Source organism: Lytechinus pictus, chromosome 10, assembly GCF_037042905.1.
Source record: "Lytechinus pictus isolate F3 Inbred chromosome 10, Lp3.0, whole genome shotgun sequence".
NCBI lineage: Eukaryota > Metazoa > Echinodermata > Echinoidea > Temnopleuroida > Toxopneustidae > Lytechinus > Lytechinus pictus.
The window spans coordinates 1,142,382-1,170,053 of NC_087254.1; the positions used below are offsets into that span (position 1 = coordinate 1,142,382).

General features: G+C 36.0%; 2 protein-coding genes across 6 annotated transcripts in view; one reads left to right on the forward strand and one right to left on the reverse strand.

Annotated features, from left to right (window-relative positions):
• Window positions 1–152: 152 nt before the first annotated feature.
• On the reverse strand, window positions 153–12,845 carry LOC135155715 (tenascin-N-like). Its single transcript, XM_064105757.1, has 9 exons — window positions 12,773–12,845; window positions 8,975–9,253; window positions 5,110–5,412; window positions 4,503–4,784; window positions 3,470–3,730; window positions 2,756–3,013; window positions 2,028–2,303; window positions 1,303–1,584; window positions 153–436 (listed from the first exon to the last, which is right to left on the reverse strand). Exons 1-9 carry the CDS (start codon window positions 12,843–12,845, stop codon window positions 153–155), a joined length of 2,298 nt encoding a protein of 765 aa, XP_063961827.1.
• Window positions 12,846–14,345: 1,500 nt separating this feature from the next.
• The window catches only part of LOC135153060 (tuberin-like), a 64,204-nt gene continuing 50,877 nt past the window's right edge, over window positions 14,346–27,672 (forward strand). For 2 of the 5 annotated variants that reach the window (XM_064105103.1, XM_064105106.1), the window contains exons 1-6: window positions 14,346–14,441; window positions 22,113–22,267; window positions 23,585–23,671; window positions 24,669–24,779; window positions 26,120–26,199; window positions 26,586–26,696. In XM_064105103.1, the coding sequence (XP_063961173.1) occupies window positions 22,133–22,267; window positions 23,585–23,671; window positions 24,669–24,779; window positions 26,120–26,199; window positions 26,586–26,696 (524 nt within the window). In that variant the 5' untranslated portion in view covers window positions 14,346–14,441; window positions 22,113–22,132. Of the gene's footprint in view, window positions 14,442–19,430; window positions 19,536–22,112; window positions 22,268–23,584; window positions 23,672–24,668; window positions 24,780–26,119; window positions 26,200–26,585; window positions 26,697–27,672 lie in introns of those variants that run through there. The other 3 variants (XM_064105104.1, XM_064105107.1, XM_064105105.1) reach the window with 2 other exon arrangements.

The window sequence follows — 27,672 nt, forward strand, 5'->3', positions numbered from 1 at the left end:
TACTATGCAGAATTCATGGATCTTCAATAGGAGTAACAACACGTGGCAATATGAAGATAAAAACGAGATTCTTTTTTTTTTAAAGTCCATATACTGTACTCAAAGCATTTTTATGAAAAGCTCATCATAGTTTGAGTGAATGATTAGAGAAATTACAGGTGTGTACGGTTCTTACTTGTCATTGCCTGGACTACTCCAAGAACAGAGAATGTTAGTACGTCCTCAACTACAATGACATAAGTAGAATCAGACATCAAATCTTGAATCACAGTCGTAATACTCGGCAGATTTAGCACTGTTTGGTTGATCTCCTGTGTCCCGTCGTCTTTGAAAAGATGAACAACAAAGTTCCTGTTGAGGTCGGAGTTCTGCCAGGACAACTCTACCTTCTGATCCGTCACTGCTCCGACCATCAGTTGAATGTTTGCAGAAAGATCTAAACGAAATGTGATTTTATGTAAATTATCAATTTGAATATTTTGTCCTTGATAGTTTTCTTTGATTGAGATATCATAGGTATCATATTAAAGAGCGGATATTGAACTTTTGGGAACTGTGGATTACTATTTTTTAGTTCAGATACCGTCCCTCATATATTTTGTTAAGTTGTTTAACTCGCTCGGGCGTGAACCAGCATCGAATAAATGAGGAGTTTCGAAGCTTTTAATATGATACCTCATTTGTTTATCATATTTGTGATTAACACTTATAATTAAGTATCGATAATACTCAGTTTTGTTTTGTCGGGAACTGTAAAGTATTTGCGTGCATATGAAGGGGGTGCGTACATGCGTGTGCAATGGTCCTGGGAAGCTGGGGGTGCGATTTTTCTAGAGGGTGCTGCGTGTATTATTCTCCATAGGCAACATCCCCTGGAATTCTAGTAGGTGTGGAAAATGTAACAGAAATGACGTGCTAATTGTGGTGAATCTCTTTTTTTATTAAATTTCTCTGGACCTATAATGACCTTCAAATTTTTTTGGCTCATCAAATTTCTCTGAACCAAAATGCCCTTTCGTTTTGCAATGAAACACTTTTCTGTTTTGCTTTTCAAATTTGCATCAGCACCCCCAAGAAAAAAAATCGTTTCCAGGGCCCTGGCTTGTGCAGGCGTGTGTGTGTATGCATGTTTATATAAAAGAAAAAAACAAAGTTGAAACCCTCATTTTTTCCAACAAATTTTAATCAATTAAATAAAAAACACCGAATGTGCGCTATAACGGGTAAGAGTGTTTCATGGTGAACAGCTAAAATTGATGGCTTGTGTCATTCCATTGGGTCAGGTCTTCGGGTTAATATTACCTAATGCTTTTCCAATAAACGGATTGCTTTCACTTCTTGCGGTACCGGCCTGAGTTACGACTTGAAAGATATATGAAGCGTCTCCTCGAAGATTGGACAATACATGACTGGTTACCGTCGAATCCAATTGTATCTCTTGTGGCGCTTCTCCATTAGCGCTGTCGAAGTATATGACCACGTAGTTCGCGAAGGAATTGTCAGGCGGTGATGGTGGATCCCATCGGAGCAAAATGGATGAAACACTCAGCTGGTATAAAATAAAGTTTTCTGGTGGTTTTAAAACTGAAATGAAAATTTAAAAACAGTGTTGACACATGTTAAAACAACACGTTCCACGATATACATGTATGTATAAAGCGCTCTATAAATTTTGTATATTATTATTATTATTTCATGATTTTTTTTTACATAAATTACTCCATCGAGCTCTCAACCCTATAGGCCCCTATTGAAGTTTTCTGAAAATGGGCTGCAAAGACTATCTTACGATATATCGATCAGAAATCGTTAACTGCCTTACGTTAAGGAAATTACAGTCATATTAGAAATAAGTTAGAAGAGATTTTACTCTTTTGTAAATTCATGTAATAATATGAGGTTCTGTAGACAAGCTTTCGGTCACGAATGTTCCAGGTTCAAGAAGCTTACAGTACACTATCATCCTCTTATTGGTAAGAGGTATTTTGTACAGAGATCTAGGCCTATACGGTTTTGGCTTCATTTACCTGTGACCGTTGACGTAATGACAGACCCTACTGTCACCAGGGCAGACGTGCCTAAGCTGCTTGTGAATGCATATACCGTAATGTTATACGTCGTCACTGGGAGCAGGTCAGTTAAGGTGAAGAAATTTTGGAAGGAGTTCCTCTGATTGGCCATACCACCTGGAACAAGAGGCTGATAGACGATCTGGTACAAAACAGTATCAGGAATGCTGGCCCATGACAAGTCAATTGTATTAGTACCGGGTGTGGCGTTCACAGCCATAGTCGACACGGTATCTGGGAGTATAGAAGGTGAAAAAAAACATCCACAACACTGAATAACATTGTTTGAAGGGAAGAGTCAACCTCAAGAGAGGTTGCTTTGGATGAGAAATATTAAAGCTGTGACTCGAGTAAAAATGTTTTGTCAATAAAGTGATCCATTTTAGTCTTGAATACGACAGACATCATCAAAGAAAATAGGAATAGCCCTAGGAAAATACGTTTCAATAGTCAAATCTGATTCAGATACTATCTCTCTTTGTTTCCCGAAAACATTGATTTCACCTTTCATAGTTATGTTTAAGTTCAACATTCAACTTTGTTGATTCCATCTTGTAACAGAGTAGCAAAGCAAGGACATTTGACAAAGGTTTTCTTAGGAACGACCTCTAATTGAAATCTACGTAATTCTTTAAATTGGTATGTAGTTACGAAATTTTAGCATGACCTTTTTAGGTTGGCCTTACCTGTAGTTTCAGTCACTGACCCTACATTTATTTCGGATGTGCCTACAGTAGCTACTACAGAGAATGTATAAGTCATCTGAGGTTGCAGACCAGTAACTACTAAAATGGGGGTAGTTGAGCTTAGGACACCGGTCCCTGTATTATCTTGACTGATGTAAGATATCCGATAGCTGGTGGCTGATGTAAACCCTATCCAGGATAATGTAACCGATGATGCAGTCTTGCTGTTCACCGTAACAACCGAGTTAGGTGGTGTATCTGTGGAGGATAAACACATTCGTTACATGACAGTAAACAACTTTGATGAATCCTGAAATCAGCTTTAAAACAGAGTGTTGACTCTTCATTGGTAGGCCTTTAATGCAATTTTTAAATATCCTGGTGGTGGAAACCACACAGTTATCACGACATCTTTGACAGTTTTCAGAAAATCAACCTGATGTTTGATTTGCTGATTTGTATATCATTTTCATACATATTTTACATTGGGGAGCTAGCAATTTTAGACTTTCATGGTAGGAGACCAATATTTGCGAAATAAGAAATTCTTTGCGGGAATTCATGGATCTTCAATAGGAGTACAATGTGGCAATATGAAGATAAAAACGAGATTCATTTTTTGATAATAAAAAGTCTACTCAAAGCATTTCTATGAAAAGCACATCATACTTTGAGTCAATGATTAGAGAAACGACAGGTGTATACGGTTCTTACTTGTCATTGCTTGCACGGATCCAAGAACATTCAAGGTAAGGGAATCCTCAACTACAATGACGTAAGTAGAATCAGACATTAAATCTTGAATCACAGTCGTAATACTCGGCAGATTTGGCACTGTTTGGTTAATCTCCTGTGTTCCGTCGTCTTTGAAAAGATGAACAACAAAGTTCCTGTTGAGGTTGGGGTTCTGCCAGGACAACTGTATCTTCTGATCCGTCACTGCTCCGACCATCAGTTGAATGTTTGCAAAAGGATCTGAAAAAGGGAGAATTAATTGGAAACAATGCTGATAAAAATGAATTCTCTTTTATTTTCTTCTACGACTTTAACGTAGTTGAAGTTTTTTTTAAGTCATTGGTTGACATGGTTCATCTGTTTGGGTTTTTTTACTCCAAAGTGAAATGTCTATATAGCGTGGTGTTTTCATGACTATATCATGATAAGATTAAGCAAGGTTCTTTTCGACATATCGTGCGTGCTGTAAAGAGCATATTGTCTCAAAGTGTGGAACACAGTGTCAGATCACCTTCAATCTGTTCAATTTGATCATTTCTACAGTAGTAATCACATTATAACATTGTCCGCGATATATGTTCACAAATTGTTATCACACTGGACGTATGTTAAACATCACCATGTACAAACTAATTAGCATTCATTTATATAGGAATCTATCATTGTATGTTGTCTCCATAAGCTCCTTATCTTAAGTGTCATACATAGTCAAACAAAATCAGCTAATTTTAGAAAATATTGTAGAAAAATATGCCCGACACGAAGTAATTCAAATTTATTTATGTGTCTTTCTTGATGACCTAGTAACGAGGAACTAGGTTAGTCTGTAAAAGGTATAATACGACATGTGGAATTCAATGTGCAAATATCAATCGTCGCTAGGTCTGACAAACCTCTGGTAAGTTTTCAAATTACAAAGAAGAAACTTTTTTTGGTATTTTCAAAAGAATGCCTACAGTTTTCATGACATGAGTATTTATTCTTCCACTCCAGTAGGATTAGAATAATTTACCTAATGGTTTTGCAATGAATTCATTGCTTTCACTTCTTGCAGTACCGGCTTGAGTAACAACCCTGAAAATATACGAAATGTCTCCTTGAAGATTGGATACAACATAACTGGTTATCGTCGAATCCAATTGGATCTCTTCTAGCACTTGTCCATTGTCGTTATTAAGGTATACGACCACGTAGTCTTCAAAGGAATTATCATGCGGAGCTGGTGGGTCCCATCGGAGCAAAATGGATGAAAGACTCAGCTGGTATAAGATAAAGTTTTCCGGAGGCTTTAGATCTAGAAATTGGAGGGAAACAATCAAAATCCATAACGACCTTGTAGACTTAGTGCGATATAAACTAGCTTATATAGCCTTCGTGTATTCAAGAATGGTTCGCGTCACCTTTCATGGGAAATATGATAATCATCCACTGATCTGCAGTTCTTAATATATATGTATGTTATGCTTCATGGGATTTTTCTCTTCTTATTCAAATCAACTTCTTGTTGGGGTTAACTGCCCGTTAACTGGTCCTTTAAGAGTCCAGAATCGCTTTAATGGGGATATCTCACTACCTATTACCTTGATATTGTGAGTGCGATGAGCTACATGTTTTATTACCTTGGGTTACGGGAGGTAGCGTCGTCAGGTTCGCTCTAGATCTCAGTCCATTGTTCTGGCTATACAGATAGAACGTGTAGTCTGTGTCTGGCTGGAGGTCCTGGATCTGTTCCGCGTTCCTGTCGGGAGGCACTTCAATACTGCTCATATCCGTCCCAGTTGATGATGTTTGTGCGTACGAAATAACGTATCCCTCGATAGCCACAGGGCTGTTACCAATCACATTTGCCCATGTCAGTTGGTAGCTGTCGATCGATGTCCGCTGAACAGTTGCATCTGGTGGTGCAGGTGGCAGGACTTGGTCTATGTATGAAGATATAAATAAAGTTAATTAATCAATTTCTGCGATATAGTTTTCCAAGGAATCTGACTCTCTGTTCATCATAACCCTGCAACGTCGAATTCTTTAAGATGGTGATTTAACCTTTTTAAGAAGTTATACGCTCCCAAATTAAGATGCCTATTTGCTTCAGGATAGTAGTCAAGTAACAAATGTAAACTATAATAAGAACTATGATGATTTAGAAAATAGTAGAAATAATAACGATAATATTCTATGAAAAAATGAAAATGATACTTGATGATGATGATGCCGATGATGATGATGATGATGATGATGATGATGATGATGATGATGATGATGATGATGATGATGACGATGAGGATAATGATGAACATGGTGATGATGGTGGCGGTAATGGTGATGATGATAAAATGATCAATATGATGATACTAAATAAAGACAATCATCATCATGTGAAATAATGCCAGCAACATCAAAAGTTTCGAATCTGTGCACCCTTCTTACACCAGTAACCATGACTGATAAAGAGTTCGAGATTAGCTGAAGTCATTTCGATTTCATTGCTGATCCCAGGAACAAATAGTCCCCTGAACTCCATAACAAAAAGCTAAAGAAAATTATCGTGAGGCCTATTTCTACAAGTAATTACATTGAGTATGAAGTATGGTCAATCATTAAAATCAGCCTTACGATCAACTGCTTAGCTTTATGTCAAGAAGCCCTGGGGAGCGTTTCATGAAAGGACAAGTCCCATTTTATCCGACAGTTACCATAGAAACAGTGGTCCTTAGCCAATCAACATCAATGAAAGTTGTCAGATCTGACAACTTGTCAGACAAAAATGTTGATGAAACACTCCCCCAGACTGTCAGTTTCTGAAGGTGCATCGTGTAACCCATCCTTTCGTCATGGTCGGTTATCAGGGTTCACTGTCATGACCGTGGTGTCATCTCATCATTTCCTACTTGTACCAAAACATATAATGAGCGCTCATTTGTACATGCCTCTTCCGTCTTATGGAATGCACTTCCTAATTATATGAGAAATATACATGATTTAGATAAGTTTAAGACTTCCCTCAAAAAGTATCTGTTTAACTTGTAATGAATTCAGTGCCCAACACTCTTTACTTACTTTCTAATTTCTTTCCTTAATTTCATCCAAGTGCATAGGGACATGCGTTGTTATTTGTTATGCGCTATAAAAAGAACTTAATATTATTATTATTGTAAAAGATGAAGCCTGAGCTCATCGCACCAGCTTTTTTTAAAGATTATAAATCATGAGAAGGCTGTGGAGATCGAGCTTTCTCTGCCACAGCACCTTCTCTTTCGAATAACTGGTAATTGAATTTAAGCAATCTGTCATCATGTAAGTCTTTCAAATCTAAACTGAAGTCTTATTTTTTTTCTATTATCTGTTCTTGGAACTAAGACGCCATCCAAACTCTCTTCTTTTCATTTTCTTATACACCTCGGAATATAATATTTCTTGATAGATTGCACTCTATAAGTTCTAATTATTATTATTTTTGTAGTAGTAGTAGTATCACCACCACCATCATCATCATTAAAATCATTAATATTATTATTATCATATTATCATTATTATTATCATTATTATTATTTACATCATAAATATCACATTCATCCTTTTATACCTGTTTTACCCTCATTCTTCTTTAGCTGTGCCTTTGGTTTTTCGTTCATACTCTCTGGTCAAGTCTCTTTTTATTCCATCTCCATATCTCTTTTTCGCATTTACCTTTTCTTCAAACCAAAGAAAGATACTGTTCTAGACAATTTTCTTTTCAAAATTGTTTTCGTATCATGTGATTCTGTAAACACGAGTTGGTATATGTGATAATTTTGTGTGGTAATGACGTTACCACAATGTTGCATCACTGTGAGTGATAGGTGATATTTATTTACTGAGAAATCTTTTTTAAATGCTATAAACATTGCCATTGTCTATATTACTTGGCATATGTTTTTTTTATTTGCATTTGTATATGTATCCTCAGCATGGAACTCCTTGCAATTGGTGAATATAAGTTCACACAGAAGGAAAGTACTCCAAAGCGTTTCATAACACGCCTAATTGACCTTTGAAAAACCAGTGTCAAAATTCCTGTGGCATTTTAGTTTCTTTTGTTCCATTTTTTCAAATATTATCTTTAAAAAGAACGAAACAATGAGTTACCGAATTCCCTGTTTTGCTACCAATCGCCTCGTAACAAAGAGAGACGTCTCGACTTCTCGACACTCTAACGTACTTGTTATTATTTCTTTGTTAACGTTAAAATAAGCACTTGTGTGTGACCTTGATCTCATTTTATGATCAAAGTATAGGTGTGATATTAGTGTGTCCTCATTGTATGTCCAATTCAAAATGTCTAGTACTGCCCTGCCTTTCAAATCAGAGATAGGCGTTACTTTCCCATTTATTTTAGGACAGTCAAGAATATAGACCCTTTGAGAAGTATGACAAAGCTGACCCAACAAAAACTTGCTAGACGAGGATTTCTCATGGTATTATGAATATTACAACTCACAGAGTAATTTTTATGGAGATCTTGTACTTGGAATCATTTTGTAAATGCCGATATTTAATATTCCTCTTATTTTTTCCCCATACCTACTTAAAAAAGGTTTACCCGATATTGGGTAAAATGGGAAAATGCATGTTGGTTGGGTAAAAAAATACCAAATATTTTGTAAATTTCACGCAATGTTGCGTTGAAACAGCCCAATATTGGGTAAAATATTAATCGTTGTTATCAGAGTGTATTACATTTCATCGAGAAAATCTTTTCTAGCATTATCAGTTCTTAGCACTATGACACTCATCCAAAATCTCTTATTTCTATTTGTTTGTTCTGCGCCCCGGAATAAAATATTTTCAGGTAGACAGTGTTATAGACCTATAAGTACCTTGCCATTGTTGATTTTGTGGGCTATACCCATAATAGGGGGTCAATTACTTAAACTTGTTTTTATTTAGTTTTTTTAACGACACTATTTCGTTTTAATTATGTCTCAATTAAATTCAACGTGAAGATCATAATACCAAGTCCATGGTTCTATTCTGAATGCAGGTCAATCACAAACATACAATATATTAACATTATTTTAGTCATATACACATATAAAGCAATTTCAAATACAATTAAAATGGCAATTTTGGAATAAAGTCAATTAGCCAATTACAGTTATGCATCATAAACATACAATATATTAACAATATTATAGTCATATTACACATATAAACCATATTCAAATACATTTAAAATGGCAATTTTGGAATAAAGTCAATTAGTAAAGTTCAGTTGTGCATAAAAGAATAAGGCCCCCCCCCCCACCAAAATGTAATACTACTCTATATTATGAAAGACAAATCGGTGTCATTTTCAGTTGTCTTATATATAATATATACATGCGTCACTCAAAATTATATGATTATTTAATTCCATTTCCCTTTCAGTAGATTCGAACCCATTCCAATCCATGTATCTGGAACAACCACTTGGTTGACCACCCACTTGGATGGGGTAAGTGTTACCTTGCTCTGTTGGAGTCGTTGCCCGGACAATATTAGCACCATCAATATTGCCGTTCATCATCGGAGCCAGGAGCACAATTAAGGGAGGGTTGCCCGCAAGATCGTTGTCTTGGACGGTGGTGGTCGTTGCTCCAGGGCCGTCGATGGTAACCTCTTTCTGGTTACCGTTGGCGGTGTACACCAGACTGTACCCAGTGATGCCATCCAGGTTTACAGGTGGAGTCCAGGATACGGTCAATTCGTTCAGAGGATGGTATTGGAAGAAGACATTCCGAGGAGCTATAGAAATAACAGATATGACGTATTTTAGCTCTAAATCGGGGGGGTCAATTTATTTTCGATTTTTTTTTTTTTTTTTTTTTTTTTTTTTTTTTTTAAAGAGGAACGTACAGTCCCAGGTTGCACTTTTTCAACAACAACAAGGGAAACCAACACATATAATTCAAACATATAGGATTAACATGGTGTCGATTTTATACAGGCTTAAGATTATTTTTAGTTAGCAGGATGAAAATATCATGAATATGGTATACAGATATGTCTTCATATGTTTGGGAATAAAAGTGATCGGTGGCTGAGGAATTGAACCTCAATTCTGTTACTGTCAATGTGACAGTATGAATAACTTGATAACTAGATCATTTACAACTGAAAACAGCAAAGTATTACATATAAGGATATCCATTGCATAATATATTCCAGAATGTCTCGGTTAAGCTTTTGCTATGTATAGGCATTTGGCTGAATGTTTGGTATTTTTGAAAATGTACAATGATCTTGGCAGACTCATAGGCCCGTATTCTGAAGTCGGGTTTACCTTAAACCGAGGTTTAATTTAAACCCGACTTCAGAATACGGGCCTATAGAGACTGCTGACTGGGGAAAAAGGGCCGGGACAACAGATTAGCTATGTTGTTTACATTCTTAACTTCACTGAAGTCATTCAAGAGCAAGAGTCTTCTAGAACATGTAAGACTGGAGTGTTCAAGTAAGAAACAGAATGTTGTTTTTGAAGACAATGCTATATAGATTAAGCTGCCAGTATGCTGTAAATTTATATTAAAAGGCTGGGAAATGCTTCAAGACATCAGCTTTCACGCCAGTCTTCATGTCAGAGCATATAGTTCACCTCTATGTGGAACATAACATTGACTTCGGATGTGGAATTATTTGCACACCACCACCAATGAACTGTTTACAGTTATTTTGAGAGGGGAATTCTCAGTTCTCATCAAGATTATCAACCTGTTGTAGCGGTTCTGACTCTCGCCTTATAATCAGAGGGTCGTGTGTTCGAATCCCACCATGGCCTAGCGTCCTTTGGCAAGGCGTTAATCCACACTTTGCCACTCTCCACCCAGGTGTTAAATGGGTACCCGGTAGGATGTGAAAGCCTATATGTAGTATGCCTAGCAATCTATTGAGTCTTGGAACTCTTGTTGGAATGCTCCCCAGAGAGTGGAGAAGGTGCATACATTGTATGCGGGCATGCAAGGATCCGATGACCGGGGTAATAATATGTCTGTAAAGCGCTTAGAGACGTCGTTCCGATGTATTAAGCGCTATATAAATGCGGAATATTATTATTATTATTATTAGAGAACATTTTCAACCCATGGATTGATGAACTTGACTGCTTATTATCATTTACTTTGCCTTCACGGACATTTTATCTCACTACAGTGATTGTAATTATCACCTTTCAATACCACTTTCGTCATCACCAGCATTGTGGACTTTGATCTAAGGAATCTTTGCCAGCCAATATGGATAATATTTGGATTATCATATTTTGTGGATTAACCAGAAGTGATTCTTCAATATATGTAAGATAATTTATAATTTTGTTTACTTTGTGCTCTATTTTGTGAAAATGAAAAAGAGGAAAACAATCTAACTAAATTGCAAATGCTGTCTTAAGCATCATACTGAAGTTGTAAAAGTACACTAAATCAGTATTTTCACTCTTCTAATTTAGACATTTTTCTCCTCCGGTCACTATTAGTGGCGATCATAAGTCAATATGATAATGGCTTGACTTATCTGACTATAATGTATCATGTTAGAGGTTTACAATTGCTACAATGCTAGGTTTTTCCATAAAGATATAACAACTTTTGTTCCTCTAGAGCACAGCTCCCTCGTAGATTATGTTGCTTACTTAACTCCTATTATGAGATTTTACAACACTTTATCTACATTATCTTTCACAGGAGAAAAAGGCTACAAGGCTATATTCTTGTAAGAAGACACACAAATATTTTGAGATAGAAATAAACTTTACTCTGTCCAATAAAATTATTCGTATCCTTGGAAAAATATTTTGTTTATCATGTATGAAATACAAAGTATGAAAAGAAGACGAAAATCGAATAGGGATGAGTTAATACTGGTGTTTTTATAGGCGGATCCAGGACCCCGCCTATTAGCGGCTAAAAAACAGAACAAAGAGGAAGGAGAGGAAGAAGAAAAAGAAAAAGAAAGATAATGAGTAAGAAAAGTGAAAGAAATAAAGGGAAGGGGATGATTGGAAATTGGACAATATTTCAGGTCATTTATTAATATAAAATCTAAATTTCGCTCTTACATGCAGTGGCTGTTTAAGTCAATACGCGAGAATGATTTCAATCTCACGATTCGAGTTTTCATAATAACAAAACTTGCTTAGAACGCCCAGTTATCATCTCGAAATATAAAGAATTTTTAGCATTATATTTCATTTGATCATATATCATCTGAATGAATCACTGCCAACAGTCCTTAACAGGTCCCTTTTCATGTGAGTATATTAAAAATGTTAGCCCATTTGCCCCCTATATAGTTTTAAAATACTGGTGCCACCACCAGAACTTATACTCATGGGCGGCGGAACGTATTTACGTTGGGGGGCAAAGCCAAAAGGGGCACTTATATGTCAAAATTTGCATTTTGGTGCAAACGGGTATTTTCACCATGAGATTATCATCTGCGTGAAGTAGTTGTGTTTCGTATTAATTAAGTTGAACAAAACCTTTTTAAAATGATTTCTGATTGATACGATATGTATTTAGGCTTTTTTTCGCGAGTAAGTATAGCGAGCGAACGGTTCGGGAAATTTCCCAAATTTAAAATCATAACTCGCTTTTTGGTCAAATATGGCGGTATTTAATGTTAAAATGGTGTCCTTGAGGGATGTTGAGAGCGCGAATCGCGAGCTCAGACTTTTCAACATTTCATGTATAATAAGACATGAAGCTTAACATTCCTAGAAGTTTTTGTAGTCATGAAAAAAATGTGTATCTAACTATTAACGCGAGCGCGAAGCGCGAACTGAACTTTTTAATACAGGCCTACTGAATAGAAAAGGAACCTATTAAACAAATACTAGTAATACGAGCGCGATGCGCGAGCTTAAAATTTGTGATAAGTAATTCAAGCTGAAAACTGGACATAATTCTAAGCTTTTTGAGTAACCGGAAACAGGATGAGTACCTTACTAAACACTGCTTGGTGCGAGCTAGGCGAAACGCGAGACAGTTTTATTTTTCTCATTTAAAATCTTTTATGTTTTACTTCGAAAATTTATTTCGTTTTGAAAAAGGGCACATTTTATTTTCATAAGGGCAATTTCCATTTTGGTTAAGGACATTTTTTTTCCTACGGGGAATGGGGGGCAAGTGCCCCTTGCCCAGTTCCGCCGTCCCTGCTTTATTCTAATTATCTTTTATCATTGACAACATTTAAGAAAATCTATTTTTAAAAAATACGAAAAATCATGCCCCAATGTGTTAATTTCGCTAAGAAGACACTTATACATACCCGATTGTGCGGCCGCCGTGCTAAATAAAAACACTAAGCAGATAAGAAAAATTATGTAGTTCCAAACACCCATCTTGTTACATTTCAATTCTCCAACATTCCTTCCGCTGTTCTAATCAAGTAATCAATAGTAAATATAAATTAATATCCCCTTTCTCTGGCGTCTAATGCCAGAATGTCGAATGTCAAATCCCGAAGTCTATACGATTGACTGCTCAATAGAATATTGGGTCGAACGGTCGACCCTTTGAAGAAAAGACGATGAAGTTTTCGTGAGAATGAAAGAAACGAGTATTTTTAATTCGTGACGTGTTCAAGGTTTTAATTATTATTTTTAGAGTGACTGAATAGAGGAGCCATTCACGGATCTCACAATCACACCAGGAGATAGGAAAGCAAGACGACCTATAGATGACGACATTTTGCTCAATTTGGTAAATGGTAAATGGTGGTGATTTTTCTTTCCTGATTGCTAAGAAAGCGTGTATGCTTGTAAGCAAGCAACCAGAGGACCGACGGTTTAAGGTCCTCTCCGAGGGCACAATATTACTAGAGGTATTATGAAGTGACACGGGCCATTGTACAGTTCTATCCTTTCCTATTTCTCCTTTTTTTGGGGGGGGTCACTAGATGAAGAATGAGAAAATTAGATTTCATTGCTTTTGTTCTACTATGGGGAAACTGCTCGCATATGACATCACAAATTAAGAAACTGCAAATCTAATTAACTTTTTAAAATCTTTGATGGCTGCACCAATATTTTTTCTGCTATTTTTACAATAAACATTTTTATCATAGTGAACTCCCCCTTTTACCCAAGCTATAGTACTGCTATAGTCCCTATTATAGTGTTCCCAATTTTTATATTTCTTTCTTTTCTTCCTCTTTTCTCTCGCTTTGTTTTAATTGCTAGAAAAAAAATAAAACCTCCATTAAAACCGTGATATTATAGTCAGTCGCAGCCTCGACAGTGCAAGTATTCGACTATGACTTCTTCTTCATCATCATCATCTTCTTCTTTTTCTTCTTCTTCTTTTTCTTCTTCTTCTTTTTCTTTTTCTTCTTCTTTCTTCTTCTTCTTCTTATTTCTTGGTTTGTTTATGTGAGTCCTTTTTTGTACTTACTAAGTATATTATTCTGATATTTTATTATTATGTTATTGTTTGGTTGTAAATAAAGATTCATTTTGAAAAGTCAAAGTCCTCCTCGATCCTTCTCTTCTTCTTCTTCTTCTTCTTCCTTTTCTTCTTCTTCTTCTTCGTTTCTTCTTTATATTATTTTTGTATATATCATCTCTATGTCTTATTTACTAGTGCTAATAGTAAATTCTGATTTTTTTTTTTTCATCGTGTAAATAGTACAATTACTTTTTATTATCGTAATTCTATACATGGCGAGGACCCCATCCTGTGCAAGCCTGTTTAGTTTTTTTTTTAATGCTTCTGTACATATATTGTGGTGACTCACCACCCCCCCCCCCCCAAAAAAAAACAAAAAAGTTTCATGACATGACAGCGCGCGCATGTGCATTGCAAGTACAGTACTGTACCGTACTGCAATAAAAAAAAAAAAAGAAACACGAGATGTCAGCTGACTGAACCTCCGCCTCCGGCTCCAGCGCGCATCATCAGTGTGGTGGAAATTGATGACAATTTTTAGCAAATAAAGGGTAAGTACCGGTCTTTGGTAAGTACATACGTGTTTCCAAACTTTTTTTACATTACTTACCTCTCTTCTAACTTCACGTAATATAAAGAATATTTGATGCGAGGAACTAAAATTAAATTTAAAGGTGTTGATTATTTATTATAGCAAATAATGTTCTTCTTCGGTCCCAGACGTCTGTTTCTGTGTAGGCCTATGTATGATGAGGTGACCATAATTTGCGCACATTTTAAAAGTTATTATCAGTTCAGGATCTGGACAGCTGGATGTATACGATACAGGGCCCTCCTGTGAATAAAGGCATCAGGTGAGAGAGGGCGGAGTGAGGATTAGAAGGTTCTGTCAATGGCCTTGAAGTTAGGCACGGCCGTAGTCACTAGATGGCGCTGTCGCGGAAGTGCTCAAAATTTGTACGCAAGCTTCGTTCGCATGTCAATCATTGCAATCGCATAGCGATGCGATATCGTCAAAATTAAGCCCCTGTTAGCGCGGATGTGTATGATATTTTCTCTTTGTGATTGTCCTCCCGTGCGATGAAAAATATGTCATCGTATTGCACAGGACTTTCGCGAGCTACCGATACCATTTTCGTGCCCCAAATTCCATGAAATCTTCCGAAAATAAACATGAAAGTGTCGGTAAGTCGAAAATGTCTTGAGTTGCTTTCAATTCTTACCTTATTTAGTTGCATTTCTTGTAAAATGGGTCTCGAAGGGTTCCGGATTTTCCGTTGATTGTGAAACTTGAGTTGATTTCCTTTCTGTGTATTGCAGTGAAATTGCAGCGCGGGGAATCGCAAGGGCTGGGGAAGCCCTTCTCAGTGAGGTTTGCAAGCTGAGCTGTCCTTGAATTTGGTCGAATTTCGAGACATTTTAATCGCGCGCGGGATGATAAATTTACATCATAATAGAGATTAAGATTACGTCACGTACGTGCGTACCTGTGATACACACAGAAATGAAATTGAACTTGAATCACACGGAATCACAGTCAAGAAATGCTTTGTTTTCTTCGTTTGCTGAATGATTTCCTGAATTTAAAATCATGAATAAACACCAGAGTAATGACATGAATAAGATAATCATGGTCATATTTGAGAAATAACTAAATATTTTCTGAAAACGAGTGAAGATGATGGGGCAGTGATGTGCATGCACTGGAAAATGAACATTCACTGTCAGTGTCAGTGCCGTGGTGTCAGTGTTTTACTGCCAATACTGGCTTTACTTTTGCCAACTACCGGTAGATTAAAAACTCATTTATTGATATGTTTATTGCAATTTTTGAATAAATGGTAATACAAAGTGGGAAAAAAAAGATAAATGAAGATAAAAATAATTTTGACTAAAAACTTGTCATGCCATCACCCCCCCCCCCTAAAAAAAATACCCACTATCTTGAATGACTCAGGTAATTTAATTTGTATTGAAAAAAATAAACAATTGTATTTATGCATTTTATATTTCTGATTCTTTCTGCCAGAATACCAGATGCCATCATGAATAACCTCACCACCAGGTTGAACTCCTAAACATCTTGATGATGACTATCTCCCGAGATATATCTTGCCTTCTTGAGATTGGTTTTAAGTTCAAGTCAGAGCGACCTAAGGCCCTACTACCAAGAAGAATCCAGATTTACATAAAAACAAATCCCACGAAAGATACAAACTGATTTTACTATTAATGTGTAGTGTGTGTGTGAGACACTGTTTGTGTTTATTTTGATGAGGATCTCCTGTCTCTTTTTATTATTTCATTGACTGAATGAATGATCAATACCTAAAAGTGAGAACTGATTTTTGAGGAGAGTAGATAAGTGTATGGTTTTGAGTGAATTTGAGTAACTTTTGTTTTTATTACCGGTATTTTTTTCATCATTATTATTATTTTGCCTTTTATAACATATTTTCAGTTTATTTAACATTAAGTTTAAGTAACCAAACTTGATCAAAGTGTTCAATTTTTGGGATAGAATTTTGTAATTTCATTTATCAGGTAATAAAACTGAGTTTGGTAAATCTAAAAAAGGACACTAAAAATATGAACACTTGGAGATGCTCACTAAGATGAGGAAAAAACATGAAAGGAACTGGAACTTAAGTGGATGTTATAGCATGCCTTTCGAAGATCTCCAAGCACCTGGAATCATAGGCGGTGGAAGTGGGGGGGGGGGGGACGTATCCCACTAAATTTTAGGTGGGGAGGGGACGACCCCCCCCCCCTCAATTTTTTGTTGATAACCTTTTTTTTTTTTTTTTTTTTGGCTTGTCAATTTTCACTTTTGTTTCCTGTGTCCCCCCCCCCCCCTAAGATTTTTGGTCACTATTTTTTTTTTTTTTTTGTCAAAAAGTTTTGGCGGTTCCCCCCTAAAATTTTTGGCTTCCGCCGCCAATGCCAGGAATGATGATGTTCAACTGAGAGTCGCTGAAGTGGAACTTGTTGCAGAGAATGATTATTCCAGGACAAGTTAGATGATATTACCCAGCCCATACATCACAACAATGGAAGGGAGACAATATACCCCTGTACTACGTGAAGTATCATATTATCTTCAGGTTGGTTTGGAAAGTAATAATAGTCCTCTAGTCAATATTAACGTCTGTCCAACATAATGGTACTATCGAGCAATTTGGGGGTTCAATCACAAACAGCAAAAGTTTAGTAAATTGACACTAGTAAGATAATTAAACAAATATAATACAGCCAAACTGTCTGACCCCTTACTTGACTACTGACTTATAACTACTTATTAAAAAATGACAAGTGATGCTTAGGCCCTTTGTAACCATTGTATTGGGCAGACTTTGAAGCAGATGACTAGAATTCATACTTTCATGAAGATGAAGGAAGATCAAAAGAATTATTACAATTTAGCAAATATGAAATTAGAACACTGTCATGGTTATAAAAAATAATGAATTTCTATCAAGTAAAATGACAATACAATGTAAGAAATAATTGCAATCAAGTAATTTCATTTGCAAAAGATATTTTCCATAATTTAATAACCAAATTTCTCAAGATAATATTCTTCTGCACAGAAGTGTATGACACGCTCAGTGTAAATCATGCTGTTTATAAATCTCTAGGAAACCTTTTTTTTCAAAATGAAAATACATGTAAACTTAATAAAAACCAGGGGTGGATCCAGGATTTATCCTGGGGGGGGGGGCACATTTTCATGATGAAAATTTGTCAAGCAAAAAAAGGGCCTTGCTTTCCGGGGGGGGGGGCATACTTTGGTGAAAATGGCACATTTTCATTACAAATCTCGACTGAGGCTCTCTAAGGGGGGGGGGGGGGTGAGCCAGATGTGCCCTCCCCCAGATCCACCAGTGATAAAAATCAACATATGTGAAAGATGGCATACGTACCTTATACTGAATTGGTAAATTCAATGCATATGTCTACAAAATGAAACTGACATGTTTGAATAAATTGCTTATTTTTGTTTCTAGAAAGAATTCATTAATAACAGCTTAGAGTTATTGAGAAAACATCAGGCAAACATAACATTCTGATATGCAATAACTAAATCTGTTTTAAATATGCTTTGTTTATGTCAAAGGCTTTATCGAAATAAGATTATGCTATAATTTATAAATTACTGCATTTTGGAGCCCATTAAAATTCAAAATGAATCATATAGGGCAGTGCCACACCTTATTCACTAAAATAAAGGAGGGGTGCAGCTGAAAAATCTCATCAGCAGGGGCAATAATTTTCACCGCCATTTCAATAGTACTATAAGATATCCTGAAAACACATAATTAAAATAAAATTAACTTTCTCTCAGGAAGTGCCCCTGTATACTATTACAGCCCTTGACCAGTATATTCTCTCAAGAGGTTCAATAATTCCTTCTCTTCCCTTAATTGTAGAGTCGGTTCGGGTGCGAATGTGTCTGAAAAAAATGATAAGCCAAAAAAAAAAGATCATTAGTAAAAATTGTAGAGTGAACAGAACATATCATTAAAAAAAAATGACAAGCAAAAACAAAGATTGATCTGGCATTGGAAAATAAAAGGAAATTAATGAACACCGCCCCCCCCCCCCGCTTCAACATTTTTTGTTGTTTGCTTCTCCTGCTTACAACTGTATAACTTTACCTGATACACCATATATGGACCTTTCAAAACTTTTGGCTCCATTATCATGACTTTGCCACTGTTCAAGTATTATTTATTTGAAACCAATGCTAAGACTATAAGGTGAAATGAAATTATATAAAGAAAAAAAAATTCACAAAGTATAAAATCATAATGATGTAGGTCATGTTGAAATTAGACCCTGGACTGGACTCAAAATTAGATCAAGTGTAGTGTAGACCAAATGTAAATTACACAAAGTGTAGACCAAATGGCAATTTAAAAAAATTAGACCAACTGGACATTTCGCAAAATGAGGATTAGACCAAGTGTAGACCAAATGGGTTTAGCCCATTTGGCATTAGACTAAATGAGAAGTGGGCAAACTGCATGTAGACCAAACGAATATATACATATTTCACAATGTGGAACTGCATGATATAAAGCCAATTTTATGTACCGGTATTTGACAAAGTAAAAAAATTGTAATTATGTAGGTTATGCTGAAATTAGACCAACTGGACATTTCGCTAAATGAGAATTAGACCAAGTGTAGTGTAGACCAAATGGCAATTCAGTAGACCAAATGGGTTTAGCCCATTTGGCATTAGACTAAATGACAAGTGGGCAAACTGCATGTAGACCAAATGAACATACACCATGTACACATATTTCACACTTGGGACTGATAAAGAGAGCCGTAGCAGACGACGGAGATGCGTACATGATCTGCGTCCGCAAATAACGTGCACGCATGTATGTACTAACATGAAAAACAGCATATGGGACGATCTTACAAAAAATTGCACATGCGGGGCTATTGGAGAGTCACAGCAGATGACGGCTAGCAGACGCCGATGGGCGCGCGCATTTAGCGAGCACATCGTGATCGTTTTAACTATCGATAGTACGTACAGTGTATTAAAAAGGTACCGCGATGTCTATGGCTTTTTCGGACCATGTTGGTGCAATGAATTTCCTTTTTTTTACAGTTTAAATGAATTTTACGTAAGTTTTAAGTGGTTTCACATGATAAATTAGATATTAAGGAATATTTTGATATCATTCTCTCGACAACAAACACATTTTGAAATTCTTGTTGTCCTGCCTATTGAAGTTGAATGAGCTGCCTTGTCGATGTTGAATTGATGACAGCGCCCGGCACTTATTCAATGAACAAGGTTTATGATATAACCTTGTTCTCAGTTATATCTCCATGTGTGGCAAAATAAGGGTGGCAATGTTTGGCTTATTTTCTCTTTTTCTTTGGGACAAATGCTTTATTTTTTTTACACTGACAGTTTCCAGTACTTGCTCTGATCAGGCGAACTTTCATTTATAGAGATAAAGATACCAATACCGTTGTTAAATTGTACAAAGCATTGGTGAGACCTATTCTTGAGTATGGAAATACTATTTGGCACCCAAGGTATGTCTGTGACCTTAAAGCCATTGAAAAAGTTCAGCGACGTGCTACCAAGTTGGTGCCATCATTGAAAGATCAAGACTACAGTAGAAGGCTTCATTCCTTGAAGTTACCTTCCATTCAGTACAGAATGCGAAGAGGGGATATAATACAGACGTACGTATATGTACAAGATCATCAATGGCATTGATGATTTAAACAAGGACATGTTCTTTACATCTGCATCAACTCGGACGACATGGGACATCCATGCAAATTGTATGTGAAGAGAAGCAGACTGGATGTTAGAAAAAATACTTTCAGTGCCAGAGTTGTAAATGACTGGAACTCCTTGCCGGCAGAGATAGTTACTGCATCAACGTTGAACAGATTCAAGTCACAGGTAGACAAGTTTTGGTCTGCAGTGCAATATACTCACCCTTGGGAATAGTAACTCTGGCACAGCACACAGGCACACGTTATTTTAATAGTTAGATGGTAACAGTGATAGACCTGGAAACACGACTGCATAAGTAATTGCATTTTTCCAGTAGATCCGGTAATAAGAGGTAATAATAAGGTAATTACACCTATATCACTCATTCAATGAACAAGGTTATGATATAACCTTGTTCTCAGTTATATATCCATGTGTGGCAAAATAAGGGTGGCAATGTTTGGCTTATTTTCTCTTTTTTCTTTGGGACAAATGCTTGATTTTTTTACACTGACAGTTTCCATTACACCTATTCGTCATACAACTTGGCCCTTAAGTAAATTTGATTCTTTAAATTATTTTTTTCTTAATTAAAAATAGAGATAAAAAATGAAAATTTTCTTGCCATATTACTTTCCACCAATAGAGGGCGTACACAAAAATATGCCTAAAATTCAAGTTTTTGAGCGCTCTAGTGAATACAAAAATTATTCCCAAGTTACTAATGAAAAATTAATTGCAACTGTATGGAAATTAGTAATTTTGGTCACAAAAGTGATATTTTAATGATTTTTTAAAGTGTGTGCTCTGTACAGCATTGGCATGCCATAGTCCTACCTGTAGATTCCCCACAGGCAGGATGGTTGCAGTGAACAAGTGGCGCCGGGGGGGGGGGGGGGGCACTACTTACAGTTTATTGACGAGAGGATACCATTACCATGCGTGACCAAAAAAACATGCAAAAAGGATGTCTTTTTCAAGATAGGGCATGTTACGTACGTAACGTAATAAGGGTGTCAAAAACACAAAATTAATTAAAAATAGGTATCTATTTTGCTAGGAAAGCTACGTGTTTAGGGTTAAATTTGCGAGGGTATAAAAAAGACTAAAAAGGATGTACTTTTTGCCCCATCAACACTACGTGTTTAGAGTCCGATTTGCGCAAGGTTGGGCTGTATACCCAATAACGTAGGTGAAGGTAAAACCGACGTCCGTGACATAACTAAAACAGCTGTACTTGTTTAGGGGTTCAATTCAGGGAATACTTGCCAAGGGTATCATTTTGTTTCCAATACTTGTTAAGGGTAGGATTTCACACGCCAATACTTGTAAAGGGTGCATTTTTAGAATATGGAAAATACTTGTTTAGTGTGCTCTTCGAGACCCCATCGTCACGCATGGTATCCACCCGTCAATGGAAGTGGCTCCCCCAGGTGACAGATATTTAATCAAAATTTTTCCCATAGATATAATTTGTGATATGTAAACTGCAATGAACAATGACTAATTTCACTCAAAAAAAGTTTGAAATTAAAAGAAAAAACAAATAAAATTACCAGACATGCCATACAATTCACCCCACCAACAAGCCTTGTTGTAATTGTGCGTAACCACAGGTGCTGACTTTCTACAAATGCACAATCCGTATATATGCGCTATTGTCGCCTGTGAGGTCAATCATGTTACGTTTTGACCTCATTGGTAATAGGAGTTACATTCGACTACCATCCCCGGACACAGACAGTAAGTGCGGGTGCGACATTGTGCTGCATGCAGATACACACATCACCCGATAAAAACCTATTTTTCTCTAGATCTTTAAGCATTTAACCTGTATGCATTTATGGTACCCTGGAGTCTGTACTGTAATAGACTGCAGCCAACTGGCTGTGACCAATAGCTTTTCCCCCAATTACCCATTCGAAGTATATCAATCTCATAATTTCTTCTCTACTTTCCACAGAAGTTGAGAGTACCACCATCATGTCTCGAGCTCCTAAAGAGACCTTGCGGCAGCGAATGCAAGGTTTCTTTGGCATTCGGGGACAGAAGGGAGCCAGCCCTGGAGATGGACAAGTCAAGAAAGGAGAGTTCTTCATTACCCCTTCGCTCAAGAAGGTAGGAGGCTACTCGCTTGATGTCTGTAATGTAAAAAGACTTATGGGGCATTGCAAGAAACTTGCAATTAATTGCAATTCAGTTTTACGTCCGGGCCAAATTAATCATAACTCTGGCAATTAATTGCAAATTCGTACTTGATTTGCAGGTGTTCTTCTTGCGACAAGATGTTAAAGCCAATTTTGCTCTAGCTAAGAAAAGCAGATCTGAATTTGAGTGAATGACAATGTGTTTTGCAAAACAAATGAATGTCTTTTCAATGCATTTCGAGACTGAGAGATGCCTAAGTACTACACCATTAATCAGGCTGGCTAATGATTCTCAATAAATCACAATACACACTGATAACCCATGGAAAAATTGACTTTTGCATTGCATTGATACAGTACATACATATAAAAACAGACACAGAATAATAACTTTACAGATAAATTCTGGTAGTACAACAACAGAAAATTAAATTGTTCACAGAATTGAACAAACCTAAAACAGGATTATAACAGCTATGGTAGTCTTTAAAGAAATGATATCTGCCAAACAATTTTTCAGAAAATAATATAATTACAGATTAAATGAAGATCAGAAAAATTACTGGAAAATGCCCATCGATTTATAGTGTGATCTCACATGTTGTTTCATGTGTTAACCACACCAGGAAATGCACTTTGTAATGAAATTAATATAATTTCAAGCATGCCTGAAATATTTTAATTATACTTTTTTTAATGTAAATCAGCAGTCTGGACATTCTTGGTGTATGATATACAACACTTTAGGATCACTTCCAGCTATCACCTGTTGAGATTAGATTTTTATACCTGTACTCGAAGTTAGCTCTAATACCTTAGATAGGAAGACAACTATATGGCCGTCTGCACCATCCCGAGTTTTCAAATTAGTGCGCTATTTCTGATCCGGCAAATTATCCCGATCTGAACAATCTCGAGATTATTTGTAATGGAGACGCAATTATCGCGCTAGTTCGTAAGATTAATCTTGAGATTGCAATCCCAAGTCAACTTGGGTTATTTGCAAAATAGGGCGCTATTTTACGAATTATCGCGCTAATTTGTAGGTGAAGACGCACTCGGGATTATTTATTCACAGCGTCAGACCATAATGCATCGATGCCTCGCTCGAGCAGGAATCGCTCTTCTTGCGATGGTGGAGACGGGGTTTCTTGAATCTGGAGATTAACCGCGAAGAGGGCCGATCGGGCTTAAATCTCGAGATTGAGCAAACTCGAGATGGTGCAGAAACAACTATTTTTTTTTCCAGTAGATCAGGTAATAAAGGTCTTTCTTATCTCCTTCCCAGGAATTGAGTCGAGAGAGCCCTATGAATGTCCGGATGAAAGCCATCAATCACCTAAGCACCCTTGTTGGAGAAAAGAAGTTAGAAGATGTGAGTATTCAATCTTATTAAATGTCCAATCTTATGCCTCCTTTTTAAAGGATTTTTTGTGTTTTCTTTTGTTTTCTAATCTATACCATTCATGAGTAGAAATTATTAAAGGTTAATTCCACCCCAGAAAAATGTTGATTTAAATCAATAGAGAAAAATCAAACAAGCATTATGCTGAAAATTTCATTAAAATCAGATATAAAATAAGAAAGTCATGACATTTCAAAATTTTGCTTAGTTTTTTACAAAACAGTTATTTGCACAATTCAGTGATATGCAAATGAGAAAGTCAATGATGTCCCTGACTATATCTTTTTTTGTTTTTTATTATACAATATTTCAATGTAACAGATTTGACAATAAAGACCAAATTGACTGAACTACAAAATGTTCCAACAATGGTAATTTATATGTTAAGGGAGGAATAAAACTTAGTTTCTCTTGTGAATGGGGAGAAAATTGAAATATTTCATTTTTCATTATGAAATACAAGAGAAATAGTGAGTGGATATTGTCATCAGTCCCCTCATTGGCATACTGACCAGGATGTGCATAACTGTTTTGTAAAATCAAGCGAAAATGTCGTAACTTTTTTATTTTACATCCAATTTTGATTAAATTTTCAGTGTTATGCTTGGAGTTTTCTCCTTTTATTCAAATTAACTTTTTGCTGGGGTGGACCTGTCCTTTACAAGAAGAAAACAGTTCTTTTCCCTATCTTTGTTGTCTCATTGAAACAGATTTTATTTTCTCTTTTTTCATGTTGTCTGTCTGCTTGTACTTTTTAAATCAATTGTTAGAAGTTTCCATTTTGCCTCATTAGAAACTTATTCTTTTGTGTAGTGGATCAGATATCGCCAGAGAAATTAAGACATTCTCCCTTATTGCTTGCGTTTGTTTGATTTAGGGAAATACATGTATATGGAGAAGCCTTAAACATATATATGCCACATTTTCTTTCTTAACATTTTCACATCCACTATTCTTTCTTCGTTAGAATGGAATAGAAGCTATATGGGTACTTATATCAGACCTGCTAGATGCTCAAGTCAATGCCGATCATCGTCATCTTGTTCTTCACTTTCTTAAATGTGTGGTCATCGGTCAGGTCAGTCGTCTCTATTTTCCTGTTTCATAATGATAGAACTTGGGTTTGATTTAAACCCTGGTTTAAAGTTGTTGTTTAAATATGGATAGCGCACTGTAGCAAAAGATTTAAAGGGGAGTCCAGCATTGGCCATAAATACTGAGTTGGAAAAGAGAAAAATATATTAGAGTGGTGAAAGTTTGATAGAAATCAGACAAGCAATAAGAAAGTTAAAGATGCTTTAAAATTGAGATCACTAAGACTATGTAGATTTCAAATTGGCAACTGGGTAAGTCAATTATGACAAGGGGCAAGGACAACTTTCACATAAGCCATGTACTTAATTTTCAGGTATTTGTGGTTTTCCCCAAAGTACCATTCCCCTGGGGCAGTAATCTACCCAGGTAGTATATTTTTGTATGTCCTCATGAAAGAAAAATATAATTTGAAATAAAACTGTTGGGGGAAAATGACATTTTAGCCAATGTTATGTAATGGAGTATGTGGAAGAGTAGTCCTTGCCTTGCATCACTATGACATCACATATGCGGCCAATTTGAAGTTTCGATGGGTAAAGTGATTACCAATATTTACAACTTTTAAAACTTTCTTATTGTTTGTCCGATATTGTTCAAACTTTCACTTATCAACTTGTCTGATATTTCTTTTTCCTATAAAAACAACTTTATTTGGGTTGGATTCCCCTTTAAATACATGTTCCATTGGTCGACTCAATATGACACTCAAATCATTCATAGTTGTCTAAAAAACCAAAAAGTCAGTATTTTTCTTTATCATGAAAGCAAGGGGAAACGGAATAGTAAACAAAAGAAATATAGGATATAAAACAAAATTTTGGCTTTTTGGCTTCCCATAATTTTTAAAGATGGTTTATCCTCTTTTAAGGAAAACTTAATGATTAAGACTGTCTACCCTTAACAAATCATTCCAATATTGTGAATTTTTAAATAAAATTTTTCTGGCATTGACCATTTTTTGGACCCTTAACCAAAAGTCTTGAGTCAAGCCTGTGATGAAAAACTTCTTGTTATCAATGAAACATTTACAGTGTACTCATATCATGTTAAAAATGCATAGTGCCTTTGAATTTTGCTAGAAATATCATTTATCCTCAACAGCTTTCCAGCATTTCCCAATTGTATTTTCTATGATGAATGTGAAGATTAGAGATAAGACATTCTTGACATTCCTTTTGTGAAAGATACAACTCTGACGTTTGGTATCGTGGTTGTTGCGCCAACTGAAGAGAACTTTTTCTTTTAAAAAGGGAAGTAAAGGATAAGAGGAGTGATACAAAATGATCTTATTTTCATATATGTGTTGTTTTTTCTCTCATCCAGTCTGAATTCCTTGGTCCAATGAGATATCATTTCTTTCAAGTGGTCAAAGGTCACAACATCTTTGAAGATCTACCTCAGAGGTGAGTGAGAAAGGTACTCTGTCACAATTGAAAATGAAAAAGCAAAATCTCTTTGAAGAGAATAAACACTGTCGCACAGAATTACTAGAATGACTACACTCTTTTTCTTGAACACTACTCCACTGAGAAGATGAAGCTCAAATTCATTGACAATGATCTAATGTTCATGTTAATCTGTCAGCATTTTCATTCAGTCTTTTTTTATCATAACTTGAAAATAATAAGAATATTAAAAACTATTGACAACAATCTCGTATTGATGTTTATTCAGCAGCACTTCCATTTCCTTACAATCTTTTTAGCAAAATTAGAAATAATTTACTACAATCCAACTTTTACCTTAATCTGGCAAACCTGCATTTTCCTCAATCGTTTTTCATCTTTAGATTGGATATGTTGCGAGCTCTAAGTGATAATGGCAAGAATCTGTTAGATTTTGAGGAGGATATGGGACCGTTTCTTGTGTTGTGGATGCCAGATGTCATCAGCTATGGAAAGTGAGTATGAATTCCTATTCTAGTTATTGTGGAGTTGAGACAGTTTAGTTCTCACTTCAAGGTTTAGGGTTTTAGTACTATCCAGGGTCCCGTAACACAAAGGTTAGCGATTGATCGTGTGCTTGATTTTTACGATTGATTGTACATTGTAGACAATGGAATCAATGGTAGAAAAATTGTTCTACGATCATTGCTAAGTTTTGTGTTACGGGCACCAGGAGTATTACACAAAACCAGGGGCCACGGAATTAGGGGGCACTTTTTTTTTTAAACACCGTACAAGAGTGTAAAAATTACCATCTGATTGTAATTTTTTGCATGGTCAGCACCCCAAATTCAAAACAATTCCATGGCCCTTGAAAATTGTTTCTCTCTTTAATATCTTATGCATTTTGCTTTGTTGTGGTCATGTATGATGTTGCAAATTACCATTCTTTCTTTTCATAATATGAATGTTTTCTCCCTTTCATTTATTCCTGGAATTAACCAATAACCTTTGATTTAATTATGCAAACTCCAAATTGCACAAAGTATACTACGTATATGTAGACCCTGTGCATCAAATATATTTTTTCAATAGCTGAAGTATACCTCTGAATCATATTTGAATAATTTAATTATTTGAATTGCCTATCCTTTTTCAGAAATAGAATGTCAAATTTTCCTTATTTGAATGCTCCACAGTTTATAGAGATTTTGTAAGGTTACGGGTCATGACAAATAGTGGTAGTTATATTGGCATGTAACTTATCAAAAGGAGTCTCATAATCCATTGTAAAATCTGCCATGCAATCACCATATATGACATTTTATTAAAACATTCAAATTTCATAGTCTACACAATACGGTCTATGCAACGATACGATTACACACAAATGTGCATCACTATTCCCATAGCACCTAAAAAATGAGATACCATGTAAAACACGTATTCTTTCAAAGAAAAGGCCATGGCAAGGATTTTGCTGTGCATTAC